The 11,826-nt window shown below is 42.6% G+C and overlaps 1 protein-coding gene across 2 annotated transcripts; it reads left to right on the top strand.

The window, feature by feature from the left end:
- The first annotated feature begins 1,931 nt into the window (after nt 1–1,931).
- Nucleotides 1,932–10,759, top strand: slc25a47b (solute carrier family 25 member 47b). 2 transcript variants are annotated; one of them, XM_042338174.1, is made up of 6 exons: nt 1,932–2,051; nt 6,861–6,904; nt 6,982–7,053; nt 7,494–7,676; nt 8,780–8,957; nt 10,170–10,759. In XM_042338174.1, the coding sequence occupies exons 1-6, from the start codon at nt 2,006–2,008 to the stop codon at nt 10,454–10,456; spliced, it is 810 nt and encodes a 269-aa protein (XP_042194108.1). In that variant the 5' UTR covers nt 1,932–2,005; the 3' UTR covers nt 10,457–10,759. The 2 variants fall into 2 exon arrangements, with proteins under 2 accessions (XP_042194108.1, XP_007886522.1); XM_007888331.2 differs by lacking the exon at nt 1,932–2,051 and adding an exon at nt 4,107–4,190 and having other exon boundaries at nt 8,780–9,062.
- The last annotated feature ends 1,067 nt before the right edge of the window (nt 10,760–11,826 follow it).

Here is an 11,826-nt window from a genome sequence, read left to right as displayed (position 1 = left end):
TCACTATGTGTGGGTCTCTCTCTCTCTGTGTCTCTGTCTGTGTGTGTCTCTGTCTGTGTGTGTGTGTCTGTCTCTGTGTGTGTGTCTCTGTGTCTGTGTGTGTCTCTGTCTGTGTGTGTGTGTCTGTCTCTGTGTGTGTGTCTCTGTGTCTGTCTGTGTCTCTGTCTGTGTGTGTGTGTCTGTCTCTGTGTGTGTGTCTCTGTGTCTGTCTGTGTCTCTGTCTGTCTGTCTCTGTCTGTGTGTGTCTGTGTCTCTGTGTGTGTGTCTGTGTCTCTGTCTGTGTGTGTCTGTCTGTGTCTCTGTGTGTCTCTCTCTGTCTGTCTCTGTGTGTGTGTGTCTCTGTCTCTCTGTCTGTGTGTCTCTGTCTGTGTGTGTCTGTCTCTGTCTCTCTGTCTAGTGTGTGTGTGTGTGTGTCTCTGTCTGTGTGTGTGTGTGTGTCTCTGTCTCTCTGTCTGTGTGTCTGTCTGTGTCTGTGTGTGTCTCTGTCTGTCTGTGTGTGTGTGTGTGTCTCTGTCTCTCTCTGTGTCTGTGTGTGTGTGTGTCTGTGTGTGTGTGTGTCTGTCTCTCTGTGTGTGTGTGTGGCTGATGGAGGCTCCGGGCCTTCCTCTCGTCGCTCTCCTCCTCTCGAATCGCGCCGTAGCCCCAAAAAAAAATATTTCAGCGAACCATCCGCCGTGAAACGCGTGGACTGAACTGAAGCCGATCCGCCCCTCTCCCCCTCTCCCCCCCTCTCCCTCTCCCCCTCTCCCGGTGCTCCACACCGCGCACAGCGGGAGACAGAACCAGCGCCTGATATCACTTTATAACGCACAGAAACACATGGGGTGTGTGTGGGGGAGTCTCTGTCCTTCACGGCTGCGCTCCCCCTCTCTCTCTCTCTGTGGGTCTCTCTTCCTTTATTCTGTTGCAATATTCTCTTTCGAACGAGTCTCTGGAAGGGCGGATTATACGCCGCTTTCGCACCAATGGGGAGGGGAGGGGAGTGCCCCCCACCCCCCCCCCCCCCACCCCCACCAGCCCCCCCCCCCCCCCACCCCACCAGCCCCCCCCCCCCCCCCCCCGCCCCTCGCACCATTGGCTGCTGTGGTCTCCGCCACAGGGCTGAGCAGTCAGACGTCTCGGCTCCACAGGCACTGCTCTGGTTGATGGCACCAGTAGCCAAATAACTCCTGTGTTACATTATTTACCCCCTCTTTCTCTCTCTCTCTTTCTTTCTTTCTCTCTCTCTCTCTCTTCCTTTATTCCTTGCGCCTGACACAGCGCCCCATCGCGCCGTTCGTCACCCCCTCAAACCGTAGGGCGCTCCGGCGCGGGACGGCAGTGGGGGGGGGTCCGGTCCGCGCGGCCCTTCCGGCCCGTTCCGCCGTTCTCCCGAGCTCGGGCGCGGCTGATCCGTGCGCCTCCGCTCCGTTCGCCCACACCCCCCACCCCACCCCCACCCCCCCCCCCGCCCCACGCTCCTCGAGCCTGACGGCGGCGACTTTCGCCGCAGAGCGCCAGGGAGGATAGCGTCCCGGAGCGCTCTTCAGATGAGATCGCTCCGGAGGGGTTTGGGGTTTACGGGTTTTCACCAATTTCTGGCCGGAGTGAAATCTTGAGGGCGGAACGAGGCAGTCACTCGCCCACAGCAATGTGCCACAAACAGCCACGGAGAGAGTCGGCAATTTTATTTGGGGGAATCATTGGCTATATGTTTATTTAGTTTAGTTTCTTTGGGGGGGGGTGGGGAAACATGATCGGGGCTAACTCACGTGACGGCCAGTTTTCTTGCTGCGTCACTGATAGTTTGTCGAAGAGCCAGGATTTTCGCTGTAAAGTGATTATTGATCTCGAGTCTGTTTCTGTAACCACGATGTGTGCAAAATGGCTGCCACAATTGCTTACAAAAGCAAAATTGTCTTTGCTTTCAGCAGAGATCACAGCCAAACACGATTAGGCGCCAGAGAAATGCAATTGCTTCCATTTCTTTTACAAGGAAAGGAATATTTGCCTCTACGCTACAACAATGATCCTGACAAGTGGGCCTTCAAATGGCAAATATACCTGTGAGAGTAAGTACCAAATCCAAGAGAGTTTAGAGGGATTTAAAATAGTACTGGAGTTTGATTTAAATCTATGTTGCTGTTTACCATACCATGTAATCTGAGTATCTAGAGGCAGGATACTGTAGTATGAAAACAAACATTTATCTGTCAAGGCTTGCTTGATTGTGAAATTTTAAATGTGCTTAAGGCTACACTCATTTTACTAAAAATGGAATCAGCTTCAGGTGGAATCATAACTGCAGTAGTTTGCTGATTTCCTCTTTAGCAACATCTAAATGGAGCAAAAGAGAGAAGTCAAGATATTGAGATTGTTGCAGGGTCAGAATGCTGTGCATTTCAGTCCTGGGGAATTGAGCATTTTCCAGTTGGACACCCAGCAAGTGATACTATAGCATTGCCAATGGCACACCAAAGCTAATGTCAATTGAATTACATTCTTAAAGGAGAAGGTAATTTCATAATCTTGTTCTCAGAGTTGTAATTGATGGCTTGCCCCTCAGACTGAGAAATTGCATGTATTTTGTTTGGTTTTGTATGGTTTAAAAATCGAAATTTGAAGTATTCCTTTGCTGAACACAAAGTACCTTTAATTGATCTAGTCAAAAAATATATTATCTTTTTATCTTCTTCCCCCCAAAAAATCAGCGCCTCTAAACAGTTTCGTAACCTCCCGGGAATTTAATCTGTTCAGAATCAAAAGATTGCCGTGAGTTAATTTATGAGTCATTCAATCGGTGTTTCTCAAAGAATTGCCTGAAACATACTTTGGTATGAATTGGGTTGATTCCCGGCAGGGTGAAACCTTGGGCAAGTTTCCTTACTCCACCCGCCTGATAATAATCCCTCAAGAAAAAAAAACAATAATAAATTAGTCACTTCAAGCCATGACTGTTTGTGGGACACTGCTGTGCGCAATTGGCTGCCGCATTTTGCCCACAAAAAAATACAGTCAATTCATTTTACATTATACTCTGTAAAGTGCTTTGAGATATCTAGAAAACGTGAAAAGTGCTATACAAATACATTATTATTATTATTAAGGAAGGGAATGGTTCATTTGGCTTCAGTATCCCCAAGGTATAAGGGAAGAGAAACATATCAGCAAGGTTTATTATTTATTATTATTATTAAATGCCAAATGGAAAGTTTTCACATAAATACTCAATAAATAATAATATTTACATAGCCTAATTTATTTTGGTACAGAGGGTTATGGAGGACTCTTATCTTTAAGATAAACTCAAGATAGTTTTAAACAAACAATAAATGAACTGTTTTAAATGTATCGTTTGCTCCATTATTTAGCTCACAGGGCAAGGATGCTGTGAAGCCTTTAAACAAAAATGTTAACAATGAAGAACACACAATAATCCCATTTACTTCCTGAAAATGTACACAATAGTTGAATACATTCCACACACAGAATTTCTTGGTATTCAACTGCAGATCATTTCTTCACAAATTAATTGTGGTCACATCAAAATTGCTATTCCTTCCATTTAAATGTGTTAGCTATCAATAATATGGAATGTACTGATGGTCAGTTTCTGTATTCTTTCATGAAAACAGCCCCCAAAATGAACAAAACAACTCCATAAAATTAACCCATCCACTGGAGTGATTTAAAGGTATAATCTAATCTTGGTATCATAAACTACTCATTACGATTAGATCATTTGTCCTGTAGCCACAATCCATTAATGTTCCACTACCTTTAAAAAAATGTCAGAAACAAGCACTGTAATAGGATTATGGCATTTGAAAGTATTTTACAGGAAAATAATTCCTGGATCTTGGAAGCTGCTCCTTCCATTGAGATGTTTAATAGTGATATAGTGTCCACCTGAAGGTCTGTAGGTCATTCACTTCATAGCTGGATTCCCACCCCCCCCACGTCTGATTTCCCCCTTCCCTGACCCAGAGGCTGTTACATTGGTTGAAATCAGATCCTGGTCAGAGCTGCTGTGTGGCTCTGCTCTATAGAGCTGTTACACAGCAGGAGCTGATCACCTTGTCAGGGTTGATAGAGTTGCGCCTGCGCTTCACACCACCAGGCAGAGCCGCCCTGTCCTGCTCAGACCCGCAGACAACTTGGAAACTGGTGGAAGATGCATTGTCTTGACTTCCTGGCCGGATGGTTTGCGGGTAAAAAAAAATCACGAGAAAAATCCTCTTCTTCTCCTCCTTCTTTGCATTCTCTCTGTAACTTGCACAGCTGCAGCCTCGCGCCTGTGTCCTTAATGATAACGCGGTGTAAAGCATGTTGTGAGTTGTTTGCTCTCCTTCTAATAATTGCTCTAACCTGAAGGACTACAATGCTGGGGGTTTGCTTTTCGGTTGTACAGCGTTGCATTTAGACACACAGAGACGTTATCGTTTCTATTCCAATGTTATAAAGTTTTTTTTTATATTTTCGGGATAAATTGTGTCTGAACCATTTACTGTATCACTGAGTGAACTGGTGTCAGTTTACACTGTAAATCTGAGCCCTTAGCATTGCATTTTTTAGATTATCTGAAAGTAAATCACGGGTAAATAGAAGCCAAGGTCTATTGAATGTAAAATCCCTGCATGGTTTCTGTGCAGACACTGACTCTATGATTGCAACCGTGGAAAATAACTAAATTCAGCCATAAGAAACAGAAAGGAGTCATTTTCTGAAAGTCAATTTCAGATCAGCATTTTTAACTGCTAGACTAAACTCCATTTCTACTCTAGAATCATAACAGCAGGAGAGTTATTTACTGAAACTGGACTTGAAATTTGCTTTCTCAATTTGGTCAACCAGCTCCTGATCCAGTGACAGTTTTTTTGGTGAGTAGAAAGGTTTCATTGGCTCGATTGAATAAATTCTGGTTCCAACCCATTAAATCTAATGTGAGGCCAGAAATAAACCCCCCAAATTAGGGTCTAAATTACAAAGGGTTTGCACTGGTTCTCCATTCCCTTATCAGATAGGCAAAGCTGTTCATATTAAGTACTATTCATTTTCATTCAGAAGGTATTTTGTCACAGCAGTGATTGTGATAAGGTTTTGCATGACTTGACACATTGATCTCATAATGTGTGGATAGAGATAAAAGATAAGGGATCAAATCACACAAATTGGGGTACTCGACAGACCACCTAACAGTGGAAGGGAGTAGAGGAAGAAATATGCAAGCAAATTGGGGAAATGGTTAAAATTCATAGAGTAATAAACATGGGGGATTTCACCTACCCCCAAATAAATTAGCTGGAAGAGGTAGGTAAAGGGGATAAGGGAATGGAGTTCCTTCAATGTGTACAGGACTCCTTTCTTACCCAGTATGTAAGAGGCCCAAGAAGGGAGGAAAAGAAACTGGAAAACAGTATTGGCAAACAAAGAGATAGAGCAGCAGTGGGAAGCATTTAAAACAATGATCAATAGAGACCAGGAGAAATATATTCTGCTAAAAAACAAGACAAAGTTAAATAAAAATGAGACAGCTTTGGATGAATAAAGACATAAGGGCAAAGTTGAGACTCAGGAAAGGCGTTCACTAAGTACCTAAACAATAAGGGAGAGCATAACAAAAACGAATACAAAGAGGTCAGGAAAATAGTCAAAAAACAACAATTAGAAAGGCAAAGAGGAATTATTAAATTATCAAGGAATATAAAAAGAAATAGTAAAATATTCTACAGACATAAATAACAAAAGAAAAATCAAAATAGAAATAGGGCCACTAAGGGATGGACAAGATAAGGTCACAGGCCGCGACTGCGAAATATTAAATAATTACTTTGCCTCAGTATTCACCAGTGAGACGGATCAGGTGGACATGACAGTAGAAGAAGAGATTGAAAATAATATAAATACATTTAAGATATAAAGAGGAGATATAATCGAAAAACTAACGAAGCTCAGGAAGGATAAAACCGCTGGTCCAGATGGATTGCATTCACGTATATTAAAAGAATCGAAAAAGGGAGTAGTGCCAGAGGATTGGAGGATAGCTAATGTTATACCTATATTTAAAAAGGGAGATAGAAAAAGCCCAGTGAACTATAGACCTGTCAGCTGCCATTTCTAGAGGGATAGAAATGAAAAGCAGCAAAGTTATGGTAAACTTTTATAGAACCTTAGTTAGACCACACTTAGAATACTGTGTCCCCACATTATAGAAAGGATGTTGAGGCACTGGAGAGGGCGCAGAGGAGATTCACAAAGATGATCCCAGAACTGAGAACAGGAAAGGCTGAACAAGCTTGGACTCTTTTGAAAAGAGGAGGGTGAGGGGTGACCTGATAGAGGTCTTTAAAATTACGAAAGGTTTTGATAGGGTAGACATAGGGAAGATGTTTCCATTTGTGGGGGAGACCAAAACCAGGGGCCATCAATATAAAATAGTCACAAATAGATCAAATAGGGAAGTCAGAAGAAATTTCTTCACACAGAGAGTAGTGGGAATGTGAAACAAACCACCACAAGCAGTTGTTGAGGCAAATAGCATAGATGTATTTAAGGGGAAGCTAGAGAGGTACATGAGGGAGAAACAAATAGAAGGTTATGCTTGAAGGCTTAGTTGCGGAAGGGCAGGAGGAGGCTCCAATTTGAAGTGATCAGCTGATTAAAATTTGCAAATGTTCTCAAATTCAGTTCAACTTGGTGTTCGTGCCTCAAACATGGTTTGACTGTGACCTTTTGATACACTTCAGTTCTTTTGCATGTTTGCTTAGCAGAGCAATGAGTGTTGTATTGATTGTTATAGTTTGCATTTAAAGAAAACGTCCCAGTTTCATCAGCTGTAATTTTGTTAACCTTTTGTTTCTTGTACACTATTGGCATCAAAGGTGGACTTGCTACTGCTATAGGATATCCCTTGGATACAATCAAGGTATTATATCTATTTATAGTTATTTTGTACTTGTATTTATTTTTACACGATAGTTAATATAGACACTGTTTCACCAGGTGAGAATTCAGACCCAGCAAGTGTACACTGGTATATGGCACTGTATTAAATCAACCTACCAGAGAGAAAAGGTAAATGTCAATTTCCGGATCTCATTTGTGATAGGCTTTAATGGGGTTTCTTAAGAAGGAATCTTCCTATTCTGAATTGTAATGTTTTGTGGCATGCCTATACCCTTCAGCTTCTATTGGTGAGTTAGATGGGTTAGTCAGCAGCACCCTGTATTAGATCCTAAGTCCAGCAGATGTAGATTTGAGATGAACAAATACTCCATGGGACACTGGAATTTCTGAACAGCTAGATCTGGGGAGGAAGATGGTAGGAATTTTACTTGTGGAGTTAGGCGAAGCTTAAACAGTGGAGATGTGGCGGTCAGATGGATGTTAGATTACGTTGGGATTCAAGGGACTTATTGAGCTGAATTCCACAATAAGGGTAGCTTTCTGTAAAAGCAGTGTTGGAGTGGCATTTCCTCATTCCATACCTTCTCATGTTATTCTCTATTACCTAGATTCATGGATTTTACAAAGGAATGGCGTTGCCTATTCTGTCTGTGTCCCTGTGCAGCTCGGTTTGTTTTGGTACATACAGAAATTGCCTTCATTATTTATGCACATTGCCACACGGGAGCTCAGAGGTGAAACCATCCAGATTTGATGTTTTTGTTGCCGGCTGTTCTGCAGGAACCGCTGAGGTACTTTGTATGTAACAAGATTGTGATAACCATGTAGAGTATTATTCAGCTTGTTTGCTTATAAGTACTTTATCAGGAAATTAGTGTGATTGTTAATTATGATTCCAGAACACAGCTGGAAAGTTACCACAAATGTAACAGATCCATACAACCTCATAAAATGTTTATTCTCATAAAATGTTAAAATGATTTCTGAACTGCAGTTCAGAACAATGTAGGTTTAAGATTGATCCTGTGGTCAGACAAATTTGAATTACATCCTTTATCTTTCTCTCCTGGTGGGACAGTGGATAATCGGATCAGATGCGTGTTGTGCTACCGCTAAAGCTGGATCTGCGAATTGGTAGAAATTGCCCATATTATTTTTATGTAGAAAGCTGTTCTCTGAAGATCGCTCCTTTTAAAGCATCTTCCAAACCTCATTACAACAGTCATAAGCAGAGGATCTTTGTGATGTTCATTAACTATTGTGTGGATGCAACCGTTGTTGGTTTGAATTCCTGAATTACCTGCATTAAGCGTTGTTATTCCATCTCTACAAAATAGAATCATTTGATACAATGGAGCATTATTTTAGGAGAGAGGATACCCAAATAATGAGAGCGATATCCTTTATTTATTTAATAAAAATTATGACCAATATCATAAATTGAAAGGCTTAAGTGTAAGACGCAGGAACATTATTTTTTTCTTTAAAGTAGGTTAAAGGAAACTCTCTGCAAATTGAGATGCAGTATTGTGACTTCCCATCTTAATAGATTAAAAAGTCTATAGTATTGCAAGGGAGTGCAGGGGCAATGTGTTTTGGCTACAAAATACAGTCAGTCAAATATTTTACAATATATCACGTGAAGCAGTTTGAGACATCTCAACTGTGTGATAAGGCACTGTCTCAAATGTAAGGATTGGTATTATTATTTCAACTCACAGAGAACTTTCTGTGGCCAATTGCAAGGTTCTAATCATTTCTTGTTTTTTTCTTAATTATACGTACCATATTTTCAATCCAGCTTTGTTACATAACGCAACTCTTTAGCTGCGATCAATGAGTAAGCATCTGTTTTTCTCATTTGTCTATTTTTGTTTTTGCTGCATGTTCCCAGGCTATGGTGTTCGCTCCCATCGACCTGATCAAGATAAGGCAGCAGAACCAAACTCATCCTCATAACACTTACTACGGTCCTGCAACAGTTGGTCTGTTATCAAAGGCCAAATACAGAGGTCCAATTCACTGCATGATGACAGTACTAAATGAGGAAGGGATTTGTGGTCTTTATCGAGGTATTACTGCTCTGTGGCTAAGGGACATTCCCTGTTTTGGATTATACTTTCTGTCTTACTCCATTTTTACTGAATGGTTGACTCCACAAGGACAAGACTCCAGAGGTATTTTAAAAAAGCTTGCTTTTATTTGGACTTACAGTTTTACAGACATAAATGCATGTATTTTCTACCGATTGTAAATCAAATGGTCATTTGATGTACTTGAGCTCAGTGTTTATGCTGCAGTTGAACAGTAAGCCTATACTGATAGATAGTTAAGATAATACAAAACACCTTAAAGAAAACATTCGGGAGTGCTGACTGTGGCTCCGGTCTGCTCCACATCCCCCGCCTCAACCGCCCTACCATCTGTGGCCGGGCCTTCAGCCTCTCAGCCCCGAGGCTCTGGAACTCCATCCCCCAGTGCCTTCGCCGCTTCCTCCCTTTCCTCCTTCAAGGCCGGTCTCAAGACCTTTCTCTTTGAACGTGCCTTCAGCTTCCCTCTCGACTCTCTACCCCCTCCTCGCTCCCTCCCTTCCCTCCCCTCCCCCTGACCATTTCCCCCCTGCTCGGGTCCTGACCCAACTGTACAGCACCTTGGGACGTCCTCCCGACGTGAAAGGCGCTCTATAAATGGAATCTTGTTGTTGTTGTGGAATTTATTTGACTGCGTTCTGACGTATACAGTGGTACGAACGTTCAGAAATAGGATGTGATTTCTTCATTTGTAAGTTCGTAGAGTTTAAGGAAAACAGTGAGGCATTCAGGTAGCTGACTATACAAATACCCTTTTCATAAATGTAATTGTTCTCTACATGTTGGTGATGCAAGATGTGGTAGGATATTTAGTGCTCTGTCATTGTGAGATTTATACAATATACATTTATATAGCACCTTTCATGTCAGGAGGAAGTCTCAAAGCATTTGTCGTCTTCCTTCTGCTATTACAATTGATTGATTTTCAGTTAAAATAATGATGTTCAACAGTACTATCTTCTTGTGTGGGTTTGTGACATTACAATACCTGCCACTTTTTTTTGTGTAAAAGGCAATTAGTCTGGTAATGTCATTCGAGAGAAACCAGCTAAATAGTTACTTACGTGTATGGGCAGCTTTAGACTGTCATGTTCACGAAGAGGCTTATGTCAAGTGAGATTATTGGTGAGCCGTTGCCTAAATTGGAGAAAATATTTCTAATTTTAACTAATCAATAGCTTTGTCTCTTCGCAGGTTGGTCAAGCAAGTTGCTGGCTGGCGGGTGGGCGGGAGTGACCTACTGGGTATTGGCGACCCCAATGGATGTCATGAAGTCTCGCATGCAGATGGATGGCATGGGCCAACGGAGATACACTGGAGTATTGAACTGTATTACCAAAAGCTTCAAGCGTGAGGGGATTAGAGTTTTCTTCAAGGGCCTGACCTTGAACTGCTTGCGTGCATTTCCAGTGAATGGAGTGACTTTTGTAACTTATGAAACTATACTGGAACTCCTCAAAAAAACTACCTTAAAGGAATGAAGAAAATAAGCATCCAGAGGATGTTAGTCCAGAGGATTCTCCCAAGGCAATTTCCTTGTGTTTCTTTACTGTACCGTGCGTGGAGAGGCCTGAATGTGAATGAGATTTTTTAAATGTGGATCAGAACATCTGTTTTGTCCAGATCTTGTGTCTTTCAGGAACTTTTAGCTCACTATCCTGGGAACCTTATTTCCTCAAGGGATGAGAAGGGAATGCTGTAAATGTTTTTTTTTAATATGATTTGAAATGCTTGTTTTTATTGAACTATTATCACTAAGAAATGGAGCATAAAAAAAACTAACAACACCAACAACAAAATTACTTTTGTATTGTGCCTTTCATGTTGGGAGGACGTCCCGAGGCGTTGGACAAACAGAGGTTTGGACTCAAGCTGGGGGTCGGGATCGAGGAGGGTGGAGGGCAGGGGGCGAAGCAGAGAGATCGAAAATACGGTCAAAGCGGAGGGTCTTCAGATGGGTCTTGAAGGAGGCAAGAGAGGGCGCTAGGCAGAGGGACTGAGGGATGGAGTTCCAGAGGGTGGGGGCAGAGTGGCAAAAGGCCTGCCCGCCAATTGTGAGGCGAGTGAGGCGGGGGATGTGAAGCAGACTGGAACCCACTGAGTGGAGGGAGCGAGCAGGATGGTAGGGGATTAAGAGGTCACAGAGGTATGGTGGGAGGAAGACCATGGAGTGCTTTGAAGGTGAGGACCAGGATCTTGAACTGAATCCGTTGCGTGATGGGAAGCCAGTGAAGTCGGGCGAGGATGGGGGTGATAGGGTCACGGAGCACTGGTGCGGGAGAGGACACGGGCTGCAGAGTTCTGGATGATCTGCAGCCTGTGGAGGGAGGAGTTGGGAAGGCCGACAAGCAGTGAGTTTGCAGTGAGTGGAGTCCTGTAGCTCAGTTGTTAGAGCACTCACTTTTCAAGTGAGAGACCTGAGTTCAATTCCAGGCAGAGGGTGAAACCTTGGGCAAGTTTCCTTACTCAACACAGAGCCTAATAATAATCCCTCCAAAACCAAAACCAATAATAAATTGGTCATTTTCAATCTACGACTGTTTGTGGGACATTGCTGTACGCAATTGGCTGCCACGTTCGCCCACAAATATACAGTCAATTCACTTTACAGTGTGTTCTGTGAAGCGCTTTGGGATGTCCTCCCGACGTGAAAAGCGCTATATCAAATGCAAGGATTATTATTATTATTATTATAGTCGCCCTCGATGTAATGAAAGTGTGCATGAGGGTTTGCATTTATATTGCATTGATATAGGCCCCATCCCAGAGCACTTGACAAGGGCAGCACAATGTCAAGTTTATAAGAATAACCTGTAATGCTAACCAGGCAATTCTAATGTTAACCAAAGCT

This window comes from Callorhinchus milii, unplaced genomic scaffold (assembly GCF_018977255.1).
Source record: "Callorhinchus milii isolate IMCB2004 unplaced genomic scaffold, IMCB_Cmil_1.0 Scaffold9, whole genome shotgun sequence".
Classification (NCBI taxonomy): domain Eukaryota; kingdom Metazoa; phylum Chordata; class Chondrichthyes; order Chimaeriformes; family Callorhinchidae; genus Callorhinchus; species Callorhinchus milii.
The sequence above is the reverse complement of the archived record's forward strand: the minus strand, read 5'-3'. Positions and strand labels throughout refer to the sequence as shown.

Excerpts from the sequence above, each read along its gene's own strand:
- slc25a47b (XM_007888331.2), top strand. The coding sequence starts at position 4,154 with ATGCATTGTCTTGACTTCCTGGCCGGATGGTTTGCGG. Across the intron at positions 7,054-7,493 it reads CAACCTACCAGAGAGAAAAG|ATTCATGGATTTTACAAAGG; the intron begins GTAAATGTCAAT and ends TCTATTACCTAG. Across the intron at positions 9,063-10,169 it reads ACAAGGACAAGACTCCAGAG|GTTGGTCAAGCAAGTTGCTG; the intron begins GTATTTTAAAAA and ends GTCTCTTCGCAG.